General features: G+C 47.8%; 7 protein-coding genes across 7 annotated transcripts; 3 read left to right on the forward strand and 4 right to left on the reverse strand.

The window, feature by feature from the left end:
• Positions 1-294: 294 nt before the first annotated feature.
• N7483_000558 (SANT/Myb-like DNA-binding domain-containing protein) lies at positions 295-1,114 on the forward strand (the record flags this gene model as incomplete). The annotated part of the gene is made up of 5 exons (XM_057083996.1): positions 295-666; positions 732-779; positions 846-878; positions 925-1,011; positions 1,073-1,114. Coding segments are annotated over 5 exons (582 nt in total), but the record flags the coding sequence as incomplete, so codon positions are not given.
• Positions 1,115-2,293: 1,179 nt separating this feature from the next.
• Positions 2,294-4,181, forward strand: N7483_000559 (purine-cytosine permease family protein; the record flags this gene model as incomplete). The annotated part of the gene is made up of 6 exons (XM_057083997.1): positions 2,294-2,773; positions 2,828-2,978; positions 3,037-3,109; positions 3,165-3,278; positions 3,334-4,039; positions 4,098-4,181. 6 exons carry the CDS (start codon positions 2,294-2,296, stop codon positions 4,179-4,181), a joined length of 1,608 nt encoding a protein of 535 aa, XP_056950146.1.
• Positions 4,182-4,624: 443 nt separating this feature from the next.
• cox5b (cytochrome c oxidase subunit IV) lies at positions 4,625-5,475 on the reverse strand (the record flags this gene model as incomplete). The annotated part of the gene is made up of 4 exons (XM_057083998.1): positions 4,625-4,713; positions 4,785-4,875; positions 4,948-5,048; positions 5,160-5,475. 4 exons carry the CDS (start codon positions 5,473-5,475, stop codon positions 4,625-4,627), a joined length of 597 nt encoding a protein of 198 aa, XP_056950147.1.
• A 1,758-nt stretch (positions 5,476-7,233) lies between these two features.
• On the reverse strand, positions 7,234-8,464 carry N7483_000561 (SANT/Myb-like DNA-binding domain-containing protein; the record flags this gene model as incomplete). The annotated part of the gene is made up of 2 exons (XM_057083999.1): positions 7,234-7,503; positions 7,598-8,464. 2 exons carry the CDS (start codon positions 8,462-8,464, stop codon positions 7,234-7,236), a joined length of 1,137 nt encoding a protein of 378 aa, XP_056950148.1.
• A 2,516-nt stretch (positions 8,465-10,980) lies between these two features.
• Positions 10,981-13,452, reverse strand: N7483_000562 (Pre-mRNA-processing-splicing factor 8A; the record flags this gene model as incomplete). Its single annotated transcript, XM_057084000.1, has 1 exon — positions 10,981-13,452. One exon carries the CDS (start codon positions 13,450-13,452, stop codon positions 10,981-10,983), a length of 2,472 nt encoding a protein of 823 aa, XP_056950149.1.
• A 36-nt stretch (positions 13,453-13,488) lies between these two features.
• N7483_000563 (uncharacterized protein) lies at positions 13,489-18,108 on the reverse strand (the record flags this gene model as incomplete). Its single annotated transcript, XM_057084001.1, has 1 exon — positions 13,489-18,108. One exon carries the CDS (start codon positions 18,106-18,108, stop codon positions 13,489-13,491), a length of 4,620 nt encoding a protein of 1,539 aa, XP_056950150.1.
• Positions 18,109-18,533: 425 nt separating this feature from the next.
• On the forward strand, positions 18,534-19,337 carry N7483_000564 (60S ribosomal protein eL34; the record flags this gene model as incomplete). The annotated part of the gene is made up of 4 exons (XM_057084002.1): positions 18,534-18,557; positions 18,626-18,639; positions 18,771-18,894; positions 19,146-19,337. 4 exons carry the CDS (start codon positions 18,534-18,536, stop codon positions 19,335-19,337), a joined length of 354 nt encoding a protein of 117 aa, XP_056950151.1.
• Between the last annotated feature and the right edge of the window lie 3,267 nt (positions 19,338-22,604).

Below are 22,604 nucleotides of genomic sequence, written 5' to 3' on the forward strand. Positions count from 1 at the left end.
TCATCGCCTTTTAGTGTAACAAGGCCCACTTTCCTAGAAGTTGACCAAGGCGCGCCGGTAGCAGATCTGCTAACCCCCCCTACGCGGCTTTGTTGCATGTACAGATGATTCGCCGTGCGAACGTGTGTCCTTCACCATGTCGTAAGTCCCTCGTCTATGATCTCCGTCCAGACAGGAGGGAGACTTCGGATTCACCTGATCATGTTGCCTGAGCTTCTTTACAAACACATTTGCCATTTTTACTTTCTACTACTTACAACTTACAACTAACTTCTCTCTTGCCTTCACTTCAGCTCCCCTCCGACTTCCAAGCGAATCAAGACGTCGGCTACGACGAGCGCGCCTTCACATCTTCTCGCTCAACAACAAATCCATCCATTCCATCGAGTCCCAGCTTTTGAGGGTATTCCCATTCCAACAGCACCTATCCCGCCCACATCTTCAACTTCACGTAAACGACCTCCTTCCCCGACCGCAAGTTCTTCAGCTATGATGGCGGCACCAATGAACCCGGGTGGTGCGATCGAGGGTGACCCGGGCACCCTCCCCGCTCCCGAACCTGCTCCAAAGAAAAAGGGTCGCACCAATACACCATGGACTGCCGAAGAGGAACAGCGTCTCAAGACAATGCGCGATGCTGGTCGTAGCTGGAGCGAGATTGCAAAGGTGGGGCTCCACTTTTCTGTTCAGTGGCTGATCTATGGCCTTTGTCGCTAATATCATATTGATAGACATTTCCTACTCGAACTGAAGGCAGTGTGAAAAAGCATTGGTACAAAGTACGTGTGGACTTACGATATTTTTATAGTGATTGCGCTTTGGATACTAATACGACTGGAATTCAGGACATGCACTACGCAGAATTTGCAGAAGATGAGGTATGTTCCCAGGTCAATATTGATGAACTTGATGACTTATCTATAGCAGTCTATAAAACTCCGGGATGCAATCAAGGAATACGAAGCAAATAAGTGGAAGGTCATTGGGCAGAAAGTTGGCAAGCCTGCGAAGGTACGTTTATACCGTGATTCTCCTTTTACATCTCTGATCAGGACTGATATCTTTCTTATAGGCATGCGAACAATATGCCAAAGAGCACTTCAAGAACCTTTAGGTTCTTTGAGATCTCCCTTTCACCAAAGCTTTCACGAACACTTTTCATGAAGTCACGACCTTTGATTTTCCTTATACGGTTTGTTCCTTTCTCTTTTTCTTTTCGCATCCGAGTCCCCCATGAATTTGGCATTCCAAACGTCCGACTGCTCTGATTCTAAAGCGATGCAAAGTTATCAAATGGCCACCTGGGTCCTTTGGTTTTACGAGGCAAGATGGAGTTGGTGATCCTGATCTTTTTCTATATTTACCCATCTTCCTATCTATTCCTGAGCTTTTTTTTGATTTACCTCTATCTACCCCCATGATCTTTACGTTTATCTCACTCTGAGATCCGGTCTTATGTTTTCTCTTTATTCCAATACGCGGGGGCGTTATATCTCTTGGTTTCAGCGTTTGGGGTGGTGCTTTTCAAGTTGGTTTGATGGACACTACATGATTCCCCAGGAACATGTGATCAATTCCATTCTGATCAGACTCAATACCAATACTTCATTTGACTTGCAATTTAGTACACACCTAGTAGATATAGTACTTCCATATGCATTTCCTATCTCTGGCGGAGAGCGGAGAGAGCGGGAAAAGACGCCGAGACCGCGGCCGATCTTTTTCCCCGCGACAGAAAAAAAGAGTGGAATGGTCTCTTCTTTCCACTCCCCACTTGTGGCTTGCCCTTGTTATTTCCTCACTGAGAGTCTGGGGAGAGCATTTCTGAAATTGGGTTTCTTTTTAAACCATTTAAGAGTGCCTCAATTGTATCTGGTGATTTCCTGGTAAAAAAAAATACCTTATCTAATATTTCCCCGCCACCACTTGCAGTCCCACTAACCCATTTGCTTCATAGTGACTCACTCATCTGACAACGGCAACACTTCATTTTCCGAAGATACAATTTCGCCCCATATGCCCGAGTACAAATTCCTATTTCCCTTCTCAAGGACCCCGGGTACCGTGAACACCGAGTAGTGTGGTTTTGTCTCTTGATCAAGGTACACAAGTGGTAATCCCGCCTGCATGCAGACCGGTGTTCAATCACTCTCGATATCATTTATTGAGGGTGGCTGATCTGAGATTATACGGTTGAACTTGATCTGGATAACTCCAGCGAAAGAACTCATGCGCACAGATTTCCTGTCCTACACATCCTCAAGATAATATACTAATTATTCTTTGAAGTAGCATGGCTCCCGAAAACGAAATCGCCTCCGTAGAGGTGCGCTCCGATAAGGATCTTACGTCGCAGCAACAGCCTGAACTGCAGCAATTCGGCGACTCGACAGAGAAAACTCCTCATGATGCCCCGTTTCCTGTGGATACCACAGCTGGTCGTCCGAACCCTGTCGGCACGCGCTTAGGCTCTCTGCTCAGATCATTTGAGCAGCAGCTCGTGGAATACAACCTGGAGGCGCGAGGTATTGAACGAGTCAAGCCAGAGGAGCGTATGAAAAAGCTTTCGTGGATTTCGTATCTGCAGGCGTGCTTGCTGTGGGTATCGATCAATTTGGCTGCCAATAATATTACACTGGGAATGCTGGGACCAGCCGTGTATGGTCTTAGCTTTACGGACTCCGCACTTTGTGCTGTCTTTGGTGCATTGGTTGGCTCTTTTGGAGCAGCATGGATGGCGACTTGGGGACCTATCTCAGGTATTCGGACTATGGTATGGCGTCTTCTGTCTCATTTATAGTATGAAGCAAAGCTTACAATTACTCAGGCATTTGGTCGTTACTCTATGGGATGGTGGCCTAGTAAGATCATTGTACTGTTGAATCTTGTTCAAATGATTGGATACTGCTTGATCGACTGTGTTGTTGGAGGACAGATTCTGTCTGCTGTCTCTCCCAATGGCATGTCGGTTGCTGTTGGTATGTGGCTGTCTCTCGAAAGTCAATGAGGCCAAAACTAATTGCATATCCATGATAGGAATTGTCATCATTGCAGTCATCAGTTTGATCGTGGCAACATTCGGTATCCAAGCATTCCACTACTACGAACGGTCAGTCATCGCGTGACTTGAAAACCATGTGAGAATGCCGCTAACATCAAAGCAGATTCGCATTCGTACCTCAACTGATCATCTTCTGCATCCTCTTCGGTGTCTCCGCCTCGAAGTTTGACTTGACGACAGCATCCACAGGCGACGCCCGAACGGTAGCCGGTAACAGGTACGCCATCAAGAAGCACAGCCCAATAGACCCTCAATCTAAAACCAAAAAACAGGCTATCATTCTTCTCGCTCTGCTTGAGTGCCGCAATCACCTACGCCCCTCTCGCAGCCGACTTCTTCGTGTACTACCCCGAGCACACATCCCGCCGCACAATCTTCACCTTAACCCTAACAGGTCTCATGTTCTCCTTCTCCTTCGCCATAATCCTCGGTATCGGTCTAGGCTCTGGTGTAACCACAAGCCCAGAGTACGCAGCAGCCTATGACAGAGGCCAAGGTGCACTAATTGTAGAAGGCTTTGGACCCCTCCATGGCTTCGGCAAATTCTGTGCCGTCATCGTAGCCCTGGGTGAAATCGCCAACACTGTTGCACCAACCTATTCTTCCGGTGTTGATTTCCAGATCCTGGGCCGGTACGCCGAGAAGGTACCACGTGTGATCTGGAACACTGTCGGCGTGATCATCTACACTGTCTGCGCGCTTGCGGGCCGGAGTCATCTCTCTGATATCTTTACCAATTTCCTTGCTCTCATGGGATACTGGGTTGCTATTTGGTTTGCGATTATCCTGGAAGAGTTCTTCCTCTTCCGTTTCAAGAGTGGCTATAACTGGGCTGCTTGGAGTGATCCGTCGAAATTGCCTATTGGGTTTGCGAGTTTCACGGCCTTTGTTGTTGGTTGGGTTGGTGCTGTCTTGTGCATGGCCCAGGTGTGGTATATTGGACCACTGGCCAAGTTGGTAAGCTCGGAAGGTGCTGATGTGAGTATAAATTCTCTTTCTTTCTGATCACATTGGATATATGCTAACTTTACATCAGATGGGTAATTATGTTGGTTTTACCTGGGCTTTGGTCGTTTATCCGCCCTTGAGATACCTTGAAAAACGCTATGTTGGTCGTTAAATGAGAGTATGTATAATATTCTTGCTTGATTTTTGGGAGGCTATTGTATTTCGATCGTATTCTTTCGAATCTGTCTCATTATTCGTTGCTATGTTACCTTTGGTGGCCTTTCTTTTCTTCCCCACGGGGAAATTTGCTTCCAGCGAAATAAAATAATCAACTATGTCTTACCTATTTCTTTTCCCGAGATCACTGCCACTGCAACAAGTATAAGCATATATAAACCAGGATCGAAAAAAAATTGAAACCATGAAGGGAACCGAGAATTAGAAGATTAGTCAAAATACATCCCCGGGGATCATCTCATTTTCATCCACTAGAGAACTATTCTACAAAAGAGACGGGAAGCGCAGACCGCGAAGACAGAACAGATATAGAGACTCGCATGTTACAAACAACCGTTCACAACTGTATCAGATGGGGTTTTTTGCAGTGCGACAAATTTACCGGTACCAGTACTCGGGCTTGACGTAGTCGGCGAAGGTCTTGGGCTCCTCGGGGGTGGGGTGGTGGTGACCGTGGTCGTGGTCGTCTATAATCAGAAGGTGTCAGATTAGTACAAATGCCATGTATACGGCAATAGACAGAACAGATGGTACATACGGGAGTGGGCGTCCTCCTCAGGACCAATGTAGTTAAGCTTAACGACGTTACCGCACTCGTTGCAGCGCTCAAGAGGACGCTCGCGGGAGACCTATGAGTAAAAGAAAAGCTTCGGTCAGCATATTGAATCTTTACATGCTTAGATTCACAGGGCTTGTCGTACAGTCAGCCAGTTAACCTGGTGGGAGTCTGCGGGGAAACCGGTGCAACCGGCATACTGCTCATCACCGGCACCGTTGACGATGATGGGATTGTCAATCGTTCCTATATATAACACATTCTCGATTAGCAACCCGGTTCTAGAAGCTCCATTTATGCCGTACGCGCAATTCGGATATCGTCGGTGCAAAACAGTGCATGTAGATGGTCACATACCCTTGCGGGAGGCGTCCAGGGGACGCATGTCGAAGATGTCGATGCCCTGCATCTTTCCGATCAGCTCCAGACGCTCGAGACCGGTAGCCTGGACGAAGTCGGTAGGGACGGTACCGGGCTTGGCACCGGGGGGAAGGAGGTCGTCCTCGGACTTGATCTCTGTAAAAGCCGGGGCGCGAGTCAGCATCAATTCATGCTCAAATAGCTTATACATCGTAATATGTGTACGAGCTTCATGTTGCGTGACCTCGAATGCGGATGGGTCCATAATCCATGTTCCCGATATCTCCCGCAACCCAATTGCGTAGGGAAGCATCATAACATTGAATTTTGGATGTGTCCACCGCAACTCGATATCACAAAACATAAAGCTGGTCGTGGCGTGTCCGGAGTAAACCAATTGAGGATTACTAACCATCGAAGGAAATGACCTTGCGCTCGTCCTGGACGGCCCACTTCTTCGAGTCGTTCACTGGAAGTACAAATTCGCGTTAGCCAATGCTCATGGCATGGAATATCGATCAAATTCGTGGTTAAGATATATTTGACGAGCCAATTTTGTCGCGGGGCGAGAATTGATAGAGGTCGAATTGGCAAGCTCGCATCAGGCCACTTGGGGGTGGGAAGGAGTCACGTACTGCGCACGATGGAGGAAGAGAACGGGCGCTGAGCGAGAGTGAAGGCGCGGGCGGGAGAGCGCCGGGCAATAGCCGAGGCGGTACGCTGGAGGAACATTGTACCGGAGGTGTGGTGGAATTGGGGGGGAGAGGAGAGGAGGGAATTTGAGGATGGGGAGAGTTCTCAAGTCTTGAGGTTGAGGTTTGAGTCCCGCTACGGGCCGTTGGGCTTCTGATTGGTTGGTTTCGGACTCTTTCTGATTGGTGGCTGATATATCACGTGATAATCATCAGAGCTGCTTATGTTGTTGTCCGTTTTAGGTAATGTTAGGGCTTAGGGTCTATAATGCGGGAACTATACAACAACAAGGAATCATTTGACACTCCCCATGTTTTCTTATATCATGAGAAAGTTTGTCTGATATAGGTTATTTTGTTTTAGTTTCAGCTGGTCATTGTCAAACTATCAATTCTCCATCGATTTAATCCACTCATTTTAATGTTATGCTTAATGACCATTCACATTCACGTATTGTTCCAAAGGATGACTGGACCTCAATGCAAATTCAGGTTTCAACATCGGAGTTGTTTCGTCAAGAGTATATCGGTCTGGACTAAACTTTTTAAATTTCTGCTATATCAAGTCATCATATAGTCTCCAATGCGACATTGAGGGCCTGACAATGTCAGATTGTCTTCGGCCTGGAGTACTCACTGACAGATAGCGGGTCACAGTTGGCACCTGCACAGTAATCTTGGAATGTGTACCCCATTATCCTGCTTGTTTCAAATTCTTTCTTCACTGATAAAAAGGAAATAAAAGGATTCAGCTATGCATTTTTCCGAGCAATATCTTCAGCGAGAATGTTTGCTAGGCTACTGCATGCACCAGGAATCGGTGGCGTATCTAAGGTGGGACCGTCAACACACCACTTTATGTAGTACTGGAGGATTGATCCTTCCAGTCTCAAGTTTGATACAACTTGAATTATGCATATGTAGTCCAAAGGTATTTTGTACTCAATATCTGATTGTGATAATTATGCTGACGTTGCGTTGAGTCTAATCTCGGGGTTGTAGTTATTTAAACCCGCAGTTTCCGCACGAACTCGGCATCAGACAACTCATACACTCCACTGATATTCGCTCCTCATATAGCAGGGGTCAGCTGGTGGGCCTCCTAGACCTCAAATACTCCGAGCAACCCATGAACAAATCCTTCAGCTTCTAACCCCAGCTTACTACATCCTCTTCATACACCTGGGCACTCATTGCCTATCTCGATACGGCTTGATCATATTTCAAAAATGAAAAATTGAATGCATTTCCTTTCGCCCATAATCATAGGTACCCATGTACTCCGTCATGTCCAAGCGCTGAAAACATACTATCTTCTACTCACACAAGTGTCCATACGAATGAAATATCAGACAATCAAAGCAAAAAGAGAAATGACTCTAATGCCGGCCTTCAATAGCACGCTGAGCCTCGAGAGCATGCTGAGCCTCAAGAGCGCGATGAACCTCAATACCATGTTGAACCTCAATATCATCAACCTCAATGTGATCAACCATATCATGAGGATCCTCCATACCCTCTTCCTCTGGGTCAAGATTCAATGCCCGAATTCGACATGCTGCTGGAGTGAAGCCATGTCCTACCTTCGCTGCCACGACTCGCCAGCGGTCGTCCTCATAATCCCGCAACGCTTTGTCGAGTCGATTTATCTATACGCATCAACCGACATTAGCAGAGATCATGGATGAAAGAACCGGTTGAAGTTTTTTAAATAACGTAACAAGAGAGAGGTTCAATACTAACCATTTCCTCAGTCCAATTCACATCTTTCGACTTCAACTTTGTGCAATAGCGGACCTGCAGGGTCCCGCTTGTGCGACCAGGGAAGAAATCCGAGATTTGCTTCCAAGTCAACCTCCTCTCTTCTTTCAAGTCTATCAGCAAGGCATCTTCCTCTGGCTTGAATTTCAGCTTCGGTGCCCTTGGCCGATTAGCAGGTCGCGGCATTCCAGGCTGACCGACCAGATTTGGCGGACCCATCCTTGAGGTCGGGGATCCATGATTATGAAAGTTGGAAAGGAGACCCGCCTGCGATGGAAGACGATGGTGATGATGTTGCGGAATCGGCAGGGGAAGAGATAATGACATCGGAGAAGCATAGCCATGGTTCGATGAGGGGTGAGATCCCGAATGATCATTCTGAAGGCTTGGAAAATGCATCTCGGATTCCGAAATACCAGGACCTGAACCATCCATAGGCATGGGATGTACAGGCTGTGGAAGTCCAACTGGTAAAGGTAACTCCATATCTCGAGGATTGTCGATTTCACTTCCGGTGTGTGAACGTCTCCGTGCGTCTGACGAGTAAGATATATTATCGTAGCTATAATGAGGCGGATGGAGTAACTGGTGCACAGGAAGAAAATTCGACTGCGGCTCGTGGGTACCGTTTGTTTGGGGCTCTGGGAGAGGTAGCCCTGCTTGCAGACTATGACTGCCAAAGGATGATGTGCTGGCGTCGTCGGAATGGTAGGAAAGACTGCTTAGCATCTTCTCGCGCGCCTGCGACTGGGTCGCATCATACGTGATCAAATCATGATCGTCGGGTTTTTCCGCTTGAGTAAAGGTGACTGCAAAGCCTCGATACGGGTCGGCCAATGTAGCGGACATACATCAAAGTTGCCAGGAGAGCCCTGGCTTGAGTGGCTGAGCTGTTGGGAGAGAACAGTGCCAGTGCAGGGTCACTTCGCTCTCTGAATGGTGTACTGACGTCTCGCTGTCACCATAAGAAGCTGTTATATAGGGGGGTGGAGTTGGGCCTCTAACAGCAAGCGAGAAGGACAAATTTAGATTTGTACCAGTCAAAAAAGGGGGATGAGAGTTAATTCGATTGGAGAGGAGGCAGTGGCGAAGTCTCTTAATATCCAAGTATCAAAGAGGTACAGCGACTCCTGGGTCTAATAGTGAATATGTATAGCATAGTTTGAAGGGGATACTAAGGGGTAGAGAACATGTTTGAAGACGAGGGAAAGAGAAGGGAAAAAAGATCACACTGTGACAGGAAATCGCATGTTCAAGACCTTCACCGGAGACGACCCCTCCCCCCCCTTCAATTATATCCGGGACATTGCAGAAAGAAAGACGAGCAAAAAGGGTCTGAGTGACCGGAAGAAGTCATCACCTGGATACGTACGAAGTATTCTACTAGGGCTATTTCCCGCTAAACCATCTAAGAAGCGGTTTGAAGACCCCCTGGAAAGGAAAACTAACCGATATACAACAAACTAAATCATAGCAATCATGAAATAAGTTCCATATCTAAAAGCGCGCGCTTTCTGAATCTCCAATCACTAATCTTTCTTCTTCTTTTTAGCTATCCAAGCGCCCTTCACATCGTTGTTTTATAGAAAGGGGGAAATATTCCCTTGGGGTTGATATTCCCATGAAACGAGACCTTAAAGGAAGTCGATATGCATGAAACAGCATGATACGAGTTCATGGAGTAATGGGACCTCGGAAATGACAAGAGACCAAGCGCAATCCGGCAAGAGCCGAATAATCGAAACCAAAAAGCCGGGAATTTGGATTGTTAGTGAGGGGGAACCTGCGCTTGACAGGGAAAGTTATTCGTGGGCGAAAAGTTCCAATCAATCCTTTCCGATTCCTCTAAGGAAGAAGTGGAAGTGATGTCTTTGGTCAATCATCCGATTTATCCCCTCATTGGCAAAAAGAGTTATAATAATTTGGAGGCAAACAAACATTTTGAACGCTAAGGCCCTTTTATCTTGACGCTAAAAGGGGGGCCACCGGGGAAGCCGAGAGGACCCGATTTAAATGTCATGAATCTGACGCCGTAAGATAATGAGCGCTCAGACTTGAATTCGTTTTTGACAGGCTAGTTCATCATCAAGTGGTGGAAATGGTTGTATTAGATTGGAACCGGAGTCATTCTCCACGATTTTAGTTGATCACTAGAATGCATATAGGTTAACTATCCCGACATCGTAGATCTTCATATACCCATGCAGAATATGACTTCACCGATTTGACTTGCTTTTGACCTTCAAGTTTTTCCCTTTTTCACCCCCTCTTCGCTTCAATCTCGTAAATTTTTGTATTTCTGTAGGGGAGTGGGGTAAAAGAGAGGATCAATCTGGGAGGATCCGAACGGGCTGGACGGAGTAGGCTTGACTTAGTTGCAGGTGGCACTCTAGGAATTCATCATTCATTGTCCCATGCATTCCCACGGGACAGGAACAGCCTATCTGAATCTAGTGGATTCGATAGTTCGGTTGGGCCCGGCTAGCTTTAGTGGAGCTGAATACGGAGTAGCAAGTGTGTGTATGGACTCTGGAGTGTAATCCCTGTCGTTATAATTTGTAAATACCCTTTTATGCGATTTGCCCCGTAAAACGGGGGACTCTCCATAAGTCAAGCTCAGGCCTCCCAGGGGAGAATGACATGATGTTATTGTACTGTCGGGAACAACAACTGCAGATCAGTGGATATAGTGATTCCGGAAATGAAGGAACCTGCTTTGACTTGTGAGAAGCCAGGGAGGAGTCAAGGTGGAGTTGTGGCTAAACATGCTTGGCCAGTACCTACTAGGTATTAACCTGATAGGCCACTTATGAGATGATCCAAGTTTGTATTGATTCTCACATACGAAGCTGACGTTAGTCAATCAGAAACCACGCTAAAACATGATTCACAATCAAAATCAAACGTCGGCTCCATGGGTGCATGGTATTTATGCAGGGATTTGTCATGCGACTCATGCCATGTGTCCCCAGACTCCCAACACATGCCAATGCATGGACACGATGATATTATACAGAAGTACACAGTACAAGTCAAGGACATTCAATATTCCAAGGTTTCAAGAATATTCATCTTTTAAACGCTTAACATCTAATACTATTCATATACAAGATTGTTCAAAGGAGCTCTTTTTTTGTTATTCCAAACTCGGGGGCTATGGGCTCCAAACACATGGAAATTATGATTGTCATGATACAGCAACACATCTCAAGGGGTAAATAAAAAATGAAAATGAAAAAGGGTACAGGGATACAAGGATAAGAATACAGACGCCGCCCCAAAGAATGACTCAAATGACACACAAAAAAAGGGGGTCATGGCTTTTTTGTGAACGCCCACCAATACACTCAAGTGCTCCAACTCCCTTACTCGAAGTTATCTGTCCGGTCAACCCAAATATCCTCCAACTCAGCAAAGTTCTGGAAGTGAAGAGGACGGTGCTGATCATCGTAGAATCTCAGCGGTGTGTCAATCTTCACATAGATCGGCCTCTTTTCAATACTGCCAAACGAGCTACCCATGAAACTGTAGTTCCAGAGGTTGTCCTCGGGCACAAGGAAGTAGCCGCGTACCCGATCACTGAGCAACAGTTGACATTTCTGACCCATGTCGGTTGAAAAGCCTTGCGGTTGATCAGAGGTCATATCCTTGTTCTCTGCGCCCCACTTGTATCCTTGGGGTGTGAGTCCCCAGGAGGCAAGTGAGACTGATCCGGGAGTAAAGGAAACGGTCATAGTGACGGTCTTCTTGTCCCAAGACGAATGAGAGTTCATGAGACGGGCATGTTGGGTAACATCTGCCGCAGACATGTAGGGTGGCTCATTTCCAGAGACCGTGTGAATGATGCCCAAAGGCTCGAGACCATTCAGGTAGTCGTGCTGGGGCAGCTCGTGAGGCAATTGGACATCGCGAGTGTTTCCGACCTGCGGAACCATGACAATAGTCCGGACCTCCTTAACTTGGTCATTATCTGGCGGCGAACTACCGTAGATGTAACCAGTAACCTGGACCCGAAGATCTGCGATTGTGATGAAGCGCTTGAGAATATTCTTAGGCATGACATAGGTGAATCCCTCATCACGGATGTCGTCAGAGGAGACATAGATGTTGTTCGATCGGGTGCGCAAGTTTGATGTCGCAATAGCGCGAGTGCGCCACTCGGTCTTGGATGCGAAAGACTGCTGCTCATACTGAGAAGTAGTCGTCACAATAATGTCTTCACCCCGAGCGTTCTGGGTCTTGGTGGTCACAGCGGTGAGTTGCTTCGCTTCTTCTTGCTGCTTTTCAATCTCGGCGGCTTGCTGACGCTGCAAGGATGGTGCACTAATCTCCATACCCAGAATAATGTCTCGCACTTCGCTACTAGTCAAGCTCTGCACGTTGACATTGTTCTTCTTGCCGTAATCGTTGAGAATCAGATCACGCAGTTGCACTTCGACCTTGATCCAGTCCTCGTCCGATAGAGACGGCCAGATGTGATGCTCCTGGGTGATCACGCTCTTGTCCGGCCGAAGGATAATCTTGGCCTTGTCGATATTGACGTGGAGGGCACGGAGAATCAGAATCAATCGAGAGAATGCAGTGTACGGAGAGATGGACTTCAGCCATTCATCATACAGGTTGAAGAGAACCATTTGAGGTTCAGTAGCCCGCAAGATCATATCTGCGAGTTTCTCAACCTTCATGGCAGCCTGGAAAGGAAGTTGAAGTTCAGAGGCACGGATAGAGATATTGGGGAAATCAAGCAAGTGGACCTCAAGAGGATCGAGCAGACCCTTGCGAGTGACGATGAGCTGTTTCGGTTGCTCTTCCACGGGCAGAGACCGAATGAGAGCTGCCACTTCTTCGGCAGTCTTCCATTTAGCCAGTTGTCCCAGACGCTTTTGGCCAGCCCAAACGCTCGTGTGGATGATCTTCAAGAACAGCTGACCTGTTCGGGGGTTGAAGATGAAGATAGCACCGTTGATAGGCTTGGTGGTCAAGTTACCCTCGAAGGTCTTGTGAATGGTGACACGGTACACATTGGTGTCATCAATGAACAGCTGGATCTGCGGGCTAAACAGCTCGGAGTAGTTCTGAGAGTTCAGGAACTCTTGGTTGCTCTCCGATGCATACAGCTGCAGACCCTTGCGAATACGTTCCCGAAGGACGTACAGAGCAGGGTTCGCCTTCATAACCTTGGCCATGGCCTGTTGGATCAAAGTCTTCAGACCCGGGAAGTACTGACCGTAGGCGGAGTACAGGTTGTAAGCAAGATCAATACCGACCATGAGACCGGTTGCCGAAGGGTAAATACTCATGCTGTCCGTTGTATAGTCAAGGTACTTAGCACGAACATAGCGTTCAATATCATGAGAGTCGTAATCACCATATCTCAATTGCACATCAAGCCAGAACTTGTTCGTTGCCGTAGGTTCGTAGACATCCTTGGTGTCGGACAACAAGGAAGGACGAGTGACGTTCCACTTGTTGGTGGCGAAGAGAAGGATATCTGCGCAAGAACTGTTCATCTTGTAGGACTTACGGGGGTGAATGGTTTCCTTTTGAACGGCTTCAACACCCAGTTGCTCCAACTCTTGATCAAACACCTGACACAAGTCCATGACAACAGACTCGTGAATCTTCTGCCACAAATGGGCACGGAAGATCTGAATCAAGGAGATCTTGAGGGTGGGAATCTTGCCGTGCAAGAAGATACCAGTCAGATCCAATTGGACCTGGAAACCAACGTAGACGTTGGCACGGTTGATGGTTGGAGACCACCAAAGAGTGAAACGACGGTTAGGAATCTGGTTCAAACCGGATCGCTGAGCGTTGGTCAGCTTCTTGAACTTCATAGACTCTTCGAAACCTGTTGGAAGAAAGTGAAATCGTTAGTTATGTGACATCTTCAAATGGAAATGGAAATTTTTGAGGGGCTTACCAGAAGCTCGTTCCCAGAAAAGACCCTCCCAAGATGGGAAAGCGGTTGCCTTGAAAAGAGTATGTTCGAGGATGGTCTCAACACCACCCAAAGCCTGGATAACATCGGTTCTGTAGGCATTCAAGTTCCACAATTTACCATCATGTCTCTGGCTTGTCCACCAGAAAGGATTGCTCTTCATCAATTGGTACTGCTTGAACTCAGCACGAAGACGGAAACCCTTGTCGAAACTGAGGGTGCTGCGGTCCTTTTGGAAAAGAGTGTTGATACGGGGAAGACCGCGGTCCCAGCTGTCCTCAAGATCCTCCAGGGTCAGACGACGGTTCTGCTGCTGGGCTTCCATACGCTTCTGAGAGTACTCCATCCAGACACGCTGCGAGTCGATGAACTCGGCCTCCCAGGGAATAATGTAACGGAAGATATTAGGAATGAGAGTCTCTTCATCATGCGACATACCCGCTCGGAAGTGGGTAATACCAGTATCAGTCTGCTTAGACCAACGCTTGTCACTTGTAGGAATGAGAATGTGAGATCCAGAGATCATACCAAGACCACCAAGTTCCTTGGGCGTGTAGAATACAGCTGGCGGGAAACGAGACGGCATCTTAGAGTTCAGACCAATCTTGACACGGGTCTGAATCTTCGTCTCACACTTCACGATAGTGTCAAGAAGGTTGACTGTCGACACAGCAGCCTCACGGTAGTATGTGAAGAGCGCGATGAGTGCTGTGTTCCACTTGTTTGCGATCTTGGTGAACGTGGTCGATCCAGAAGACATCAGAATCTGTCGAATACGGTTGTTGAATTTTTGGATATCTTCCTCGGTCACCTGGAGGAAAGCGTGGGCAGTGCGTTCCTTGGTGGAGTTATCCACAAGGGACCACACACTGTCCTTGACTGAAAATTCCTCATTCTGATTGCGGCTCTTGGGGAGAATGCGAACTTCAAATCCACTCATAGAGAAAAGCAAGTTAGGATTGTCCTTGCTGTATACACTCGCAAAGGTATCATCCCATTCAATGGTGGTGATGGAGCGAGGAAGGCGGTTCTTCAGATCCCAGAAAACAGCACGTCCAAGGTTGACATCGTGACGCATCAAACGCATTCGACAGTCACGCGGCCAGCACTTCTTATTCTTATAGCCGATCACATTCTCGAAATTAGGATCGGGATTCTCAGTCAAGAACCGTTGAATAAGGTCTCGGGACTCGTCTGCTTCGAAACGGAAGAAGACCCAGATTTTATCAACGTATCGAGTGTAAAGACGGATGGGGTGTCGTGTCTCGGTTGCTTTGTCACGGAACTGCAGGAAGTCATTTGGACTAGCAGGCGGGCCAGCCATTTCACTGGCTCGCTGCAAGCCCAGAAGCAGCAAATCAATCATCATGCCGTAGTATTGGAAAACGAAGCCCGAGAACTGCAGACCACGGATCAAACCATAGCTGTTGGTGTGGTTCATGTCCTTGTAGCTCAGCTGAACGTTGTTCTTGGAGGTGATGTAGTCCGCCAAGTTGTGGTCCATGATGAGACGGAGCATACGGTTCAACAGAGTAAGATCCATCTTCTCGTAGACCTTTGACAAATCGGTCTCGATCATAACGTTAGTCTGACCATCGGCGGTTTCCCAAACATTGGACAAGTTGTTGATACCCTGAGTCCACTTGTAGGTCAAAAGAGGTGGAACTTCGGAGTCAGAGGGCTTGATCCAAGCAGGGAACAAGTGACGCTGGTCTGCTTGATACCACAGGTACTGGTCCAGGTAAGCATCAGTGATCTTCTCAATAGGCTCGATATCGTAGACGGGGTTAATATTATTGTAATTGTCGTTCATGTCAATTCCAACCTCCTTGAAGGCTCGCTGGGTCAAGAGGAAACGCTTGATTCTAGCCAAAGTAGTACCGGGGGAGTCATATGCTTGCTCAATCAAGGCAAGCTCTTCACGTTGACTCTGGTTCAATCGGCCCTTCACGGAGTAGGACTCGCGAAGACGTTCAAGAGCCAAGATAAGAATCTTGGTATCATGCTTATATGAGACACTAGGGAAAGGAATAGGAGAGAACTTGCGTGACTCCAGCCAGTGGACCATGGTTGTGTAAATAGCCACAGCCTCCTCGGACGAGACATAAGGACCATCCTTCAGGTAGTTGTGCTGTCTTTCTTGCTCCGACTTGAGCCAAAGACGAGTCAGTCGGCCCAAGTTCTTCTTCGCCACGGTCTTGTCGACAGTAGCTCCTCGGCGAATTCTCTCCCGGTTGTAGTGAGCCACGGAAATCCACCAGTCAGCCTTACTCTTGACATAACGAAGAATGATGTTTTCAATAGGAGCGGGCAGGCCAGGAACCTTCCAAGGAATGTTACTTTTCCAACATCTCCAGGCTTCAGACAGATGCTGCAGGACAACGTTGACCTTGTTCTGCTTGATACCCTCGGGCATCATATCCATGAGATCCGCCATGACGGATGCACGCAACTCAAGATCGAAGTGAGACTCCACACGCTGCTTGGTAACGGTCTTGGCAACACCCTTGCTGTGACGACCCTCGAATTGACGAGAGAGCAGGTTGCCAAGCCATCTCTCCAGAAGAGGAATGATACCACGCATGAAGAACAGCCACACTCGCCAAGCTGGTGCCCAGAAACCACAACCAGGTCCCTTACCAACGGGGCCAGAGTTGAATCGGTAGTAGATAAGATGCTTCAAATCCTTGCACGAACGGATCTGGTGCATCAGCTTGTACTTGTATCGGTACATACCAGTCAGCTGACCTACGTGGTTGAACGCATAGAGAATACCGTCCGCAAGCTGGAAAGCATCAATGTTGCCCAGACGGTACTGGACCTGAGCATCAACAATCAACTTGGTCAATCTGAGAATTTCTCGCATCAAGTGGAAAGCGTTTCCAAAACGGGACTTCTTTCGCTCCTTTGTTGTAAGGGTCTTCACAGGCTTCAAGTTAAAGTTGTAGTCAAGATGCAGGTAAGTCAAGTTCTTGCGGTGAATCAACAAGTTGAGCATGTTGAAACCCTGGCGACAGACTTGTAAACCAGCCTCAACCCAGTCAATGGTAGTCTGCTGGAAGAACTTGGTGGTCTTCAGCGTCTTGAGGAGATTCTGCTTGCTCTGGGCCTTTGGCGTGCTCTTGTGCAGCTCGTTAAGGACATATGTCTTAAGAAGCTTTTGGTAAGAGACACGGACTTTGACGGGCTGGCCCTGGGGGCAATGTTCCAGGTACCACTGCTTCACAAGCGGCACATCCTGAGCCCGAACCATCTTACCAGATCGCTTATTAAAGGGATGAGGGGCCCACCAAAGAGCAATTGCAGATGCAGTATCCGCAGTGTAAAGCTCCTCATCTTCAAAAAACGGCTCAACCTCACCAGGAAGTTCGAAATCGTCCTCATTATCGTCACCAAAGATCTCGTGCTCGTGGCTAACGGTGAGGTTCTTCGGGGCGACTGAGCGGGAGGAAATAGGATTGATAACAGGGTCGAAGTAGAAAGCGGGGAGGTTGGGGTCCTCGGTGCGGACATAGACCACCTGGGGGTGAGAGTACCAGGCAACCTTGACACTGCGCGGGAGAGTATTATAGAGGAAGGGGAAGGTGACCCGGTACTCGGTACGAATGGGTGCACGGAAAATGATGCGGTCGATAGCGTTGAACTCGCTGAAATCCTCATCGTTGGGGTCAATATCCTTGTACAACGGCTCAAAGCGAGGTCCACCGGGAATTGCAACATTGAGGGCCTTTGCTGTGAAGAAGCTGTTGAGGTCGAACATGTGATGGTAGTTCTGATCCACCACATCACTTAGAAGCTGATGACTGAGACGGTGAAGAGTCGCCATCTGTGGTAAAGAAAGATTCCAGCTCTTATAGCTCGGTCCGTTAACGTGAGGGGTATCTAAGAGGGGTCGGTGGTCGTAAAGCCATTCGTAGACCGCAGCATCTTCCTCCTCGTCCAGCTCCATCTGGATGGGCTCCAGAGGCTCGACATCTTCAATATTTTCTGACCATGAAAGAGGAGGTTCTTCGTCATCGAATGGAGGGAAACGCATGCGCTTAAAGTGTCGTCGATCACTCTTTTCGCGACGCATGCACATCCACATCGTAGCCCACTGGGCATGGAAGACTGGCTCGATCACACGCGGGGTCTCATTGACCAAAGTCAAGCAACCATTGACGTGATAGAGTACCTTGACTTCTCTGGCAGCTTCCCATGGCATTGGCATGTTCTCCAGAAGCTTCAAGACGGCGTGGGGCATAAACTTCAACGCGCCCAGATAGGCACGCTTTTCATTGGTAAATTTTCGCTGTGACACATCGCCGATATCCTTCACAATCTTTCGCAGATGCTCCGGGGGCATATCCGCCTTCTGAGTCTCCACGAATCCCCCTTTGCGCTTCTCGCCGAATCGACTCCGTTGCGTTCGTAACCATTCATGTTTTTTCTGCGCAAATTTTGCGACGGTCGGGTCGGCGGGCGGCTGGTATCCGGGAGGCGGCGGCGCCATCGGCATTGATGATGGCGCTGCACTCCATCCTGGAGGAGGTGGAGGAGGCAAGGATGCCATTGCTGGTGGTGATTGATGGGGGGGAGTTTCCACCCTCCCTTATGCGTAAGTTGGGCTCAAAAGTCGCGTCAAATCACGTCTAAGATCATCGACAGTTGGAGGTATTATGTCGAAAAAAGTGTTGAGAAGGGGAATAAAAGCCTCAACACCAACGCGTAAGAAAGCAAATAGACCCAACCAAGAGGAGGGGATGGCGGAACACCTGACGTTCTAACCTCTCTAACTTTGCTGAGATGCTCCTTTCGAACTTGGAACTCTGCGGTGGCGGCTCCATAATGCGCTAGTCTACTTTGGGCCTAGCGCGGACTCGCCAAATCTGCGCTAGAGCGAAACCCACACAAACCCGTCCAACTTGAACATTTTACTGTTCACAACCCGACGACGACCAACGCCTTCTTGACCACCGTGGTTCACCGACAGCCAAGATGCCTGACAACAGATTGACATTCGTGAGTTTCGCTGAATTGAGACGTTTCTTTTCATATGCGAAAATAGTACTGACCCTCGATTTTTACAGCGTCGCCGGAACCCGTACGTTGAGAAAAAAAAAATTTCCCTTTGCCCATGATACCTCCCCTCCGCTTCATTCGACACGAGATACGATCAGAATAAACTGGCTACGACGATTTGGAACGATTTATTGACGATTTTTGCTCCGATAGTTACAACACCCGTTCCAACAAGGTCCGCATCATCAAGACCCCCGGTGGTGAGCTCCGTTACCTTCACCTGAAGAAGAAGGGTACCGCTCCCAAGTGTGGTGACTGTGGCATCAAGCTCCCCGGTGTGAGTATTCCTTGACGCGAATTATTTTTTTCGGGACATCGTATGGGATTGTGCGTCATATTGTGTGCGGTGGATGGATGTGGGTGGACTGACGGAAAAGTCACCCCTCGGCGGGAAAAAAAAAATCTGAACAGCCAGCATACATTCCATGCACTCTACACATTTCGCCAACGATCGACACAATCTCTACGACAGTCTTTTTCATCTTCGTCGACGAAACAATTTCGACTGACAAGATTCATTTTCGATAGGTCCCCGCTCTGCGCCCCCGCGAGTACGCCCAGATCTCCCGCCCCAAGAAGAACGTCAGCCGTGCCTACGGTGGTTCCCGCTGCGCTGGTTGCGTCAAGGACCGCATTGTTCGTGCTTTCCTGATTGAGGAGCAGAAGATCGTCAAGAAGGTTCTCAAGGAGTCTCAGGAGAAGGCCGCTGGCAAGCGCTAAGCAATGTCAATTCTCGTCGGTGTTTGTCTTTTTTGAGGAGCGGACGATACGGAAAAAAGGATGGGATCGGTTCTTTTAGAATCTTAAAAGGATGAGGAACCGCTAGTTCACGAGTTCAGAAACTGGGCCGTGGCTACGCAAATGAAACCCAAATTTACTATCTTCATGAGTTGATTCCCACAAAAAGCGTTCGTTCCCAATTATCGGTCCCTGGCATTCTCTCTCGCCCTCTACTAGATCTTTGTGTGAGCGGACTTCATATGGCATGGCTGGGCAAGACCCAAATTTCAGCATATGGATCGTTTATTATACAAGCCTCGTAGTTTCTGTCTCGAGATATTGCAGACTACCCCGCGGTAACCTAAGTAGTCAACTGATTACTATATCTGCGCAATTACTTCCTAATAGCGAGTATACACCCTTCTGCACTCATTCTCTTCATTTGGGAAACTCTTCAGACCCTCAAAATCTCCTATCACATTCCCAAATCAGCCGCATCGCTTTTTTGTTTGCTCTGCATACGTCAGTATTCCAAGTATTCCATCTAATCGAGTCTAGACCTCATATTAGCCATGTGCCCAAGATCCGAAGGCGTCCAAGGCTTCAACCACGTCAACCTCCATGAAGCACGATTGATCCTTTCACCCAGGAACTCGGCCCCCGATTACAACAAAGACTGCGTACAACAATATCCTTGTCTGCAGCAACGCTCACCGTTCCTTCGACAGACCGCTATATTTCCGTCGAGCGTCTATAGGCTAGATGGGGCTGGGACACTTGGCGCAACGACTCCGGGGAACGCACAAGTAGGTATAGTAAGGCGTGCTATTGACCAGGAGGTGGTTGTTTCATGGATTATAATTCATCGATGGGATCCCGGGGGGGCCTCTGGGTTACTGTTCCTGGCCATCGCCGCCCGGCGTGCGTATCGCTGATTATAGTTTGGACTGGAACTGCAGACACTTACTAGTCGATATGTACAGAATGTACATAGGGGCGTTGATGACCCAAGGAATATGAGCACTACATACGTGGATCGATCAGAGCTATTTGCATCCTGTACCCCTGAGACTCAGCTAATTATTCCTAGGTTCCCCCACTCCGTACGGAGTATGTAACTCTTTTCTTACATTTACGGATCGAAAGGCTGCGCTAAGTGGTCGTCGCTATTACGCTAGCTGACTATCGCTTAGACGATGCAGATACATACATACCATGTGTTTCCCAGTTGGGCAGCAGATTAATAAAGGCCTAGGTCTATTGCAAGGTCTAGACATGTCCAGGTCACGGCGTGCTAGACCTAGATAGCCTTGAGGGTGTCCACGGACCTGTGTAGTCCTGCCATGATCTCATTGCTGCAGATCTTCAACTTGAAGTGGTGTTCTCCGGGCGCCGTCATGTCTGTTTCCTTTTTTATATTCCTTGTTCTGTTTTGCCTCCGATGTTTGAGTCGGACGCAGTCCAGAAATGGTTCTGCGCAATATGCTTCGATCAATGAGGTTGTGATATGATTGGTGACCCTGTCAGTGATTTGTGGACTGATGAAGCACCTGGGCAACCGGATTCAAGTTCCGGGCGCGGCGAAATACTATTGAACAAACTTGAGTTAATCAAGATTGTAATCCGCTCAATCTATGCGCCTGGTCGACGCTAGTAGTATGGGAGTACATTGAATGTTGGATCAATCATGACCGACTCAGATGCCAGTGTTGAGTCTCGATCATGATGTAGTCAACTGTTTCCAAGTTTCGACCATCCATGTGGACCTGCACATGTGCCCACCTGGCAGACATCAATTGAAACGTGCCCGAGGCAACCACTAGTACTAGTACCTACATGGTCACTGCATACTATGAATCAATGTGGCATTATGTATATCCAGATGTCCAAGTTTCCAATTATGTACTACTAGTACTAGCCATTCAGGTCACGGTTTTTCTACTGCCTCAGGACTCGGAGTCAGAAATTAAAAACTTTAAATAGTACTATATAGTAGAACATTGAAGTACTTGTACTAGTAATATCACACGAATTCCACTATCCCTCCAGGGCTCCAGGGCTCAATAAGGTGCATGTATGCACATATTTAGATGTACATATACATAGGTATTAAATATCAATCTGCAGACGGATTTATCCATGACAGCCCTCAGGCTGCAGGTGGAGCATTTTGGGCCTAAAATTAATGTTGGAACCGCTGATTACTAGTACTTTGGAAGATGATGCAATCAGGGCTATCATCTTAGCTACAGACTTGAACTACAACCTGAGTTTGGGAACTTGCAAGTTGCAAGGTTGATGCATATGTTTCCCTCATGAACTATGGGGCAGTCTCATCTTGAAGGGTGGGGGTTCAAGTTTCCATGAATCCACAATGGCGGGTACGCACAACCTTGAATAAAGAAGCGTTATTTTGAACTTGAAGTTACAGTTAACAGGAATAAGCCAAAAAAGAAAAGAAAAAACTGATATCAGATTCAAGTTAAGGCTTCCAACATGGAGAAGGCATGGCATATAGCACGGACCTATCCACGGATGCATGTGTAGAGTAGTAGACTGTAGATCTATGTATGGCCCGAGGTGACGGATAAACAGCTGTACTTTTGTTCCGACTGAAGGTCTTGCACCATGACCTATTAGAATGCTAGTCACTAGTTTCATAAATGACTCGAGACTCTTTCTCTTCTTGGTAAGCCTCTCGCTTCCAATATGCAGTTATCATCACAACACCCACCGATCACATGTGCACCTGCAGGGCCAAGAGAATAAGGGGTTAATCGTCTACGATGAAGCCCAGTCAAGGCGAACGTGCCCGTCATGCTGAATTTTCACTAGTTGACAGGAGGTCTGACGCCCGGGTGCTTGCGAGAGAAAAAAAACGGTGTGGTGTGCATGAAGAACCACTTGAAAGGTTTTCAGAGGAAGTGCGCGGGTTGCCGGTTACCGGTTGAAGTATATTTAGATCGGAATACCACATTGACGATACAAAAAAAAAACTTAGGATCAAATGAGCCTCATCCATCTCCAAGGGTTGGCAATGTTAATGAGACAATAAGAGCATTGTCCACGTGTAACAAAGCCCAAATCGGGGCCTACGACAATGAACCCAGCTTTTTGATACCCCTTGTTTATGCTAAACCAGTGCCATTGAGCGGGTATCTTTGACCTACTAGATCTCAATAGACCCCTGTTGAGAGGGCCAGATTACACTATCCTGCTGATTGCAGCCCACATGTAGCCGAGATGTGAGATTTACGTGTGTGGTCA

This window comes from Penicillium malachiteum, assembly GCF_028827825.1.
Source record: "Penicillium malachiteum strain IBT 17515 chromosome Unknown utg000001l:1.0-8184562.0:1.0-8186909.0, whole genome shotgun sequence".
Taxonomy (NCBI): Eukaryota; Fungi; Ascomycota; class Eurotiomycetes; order Eurotiales; family Aspergillaceae; genus Penicillium; species Penicillium malachiteum.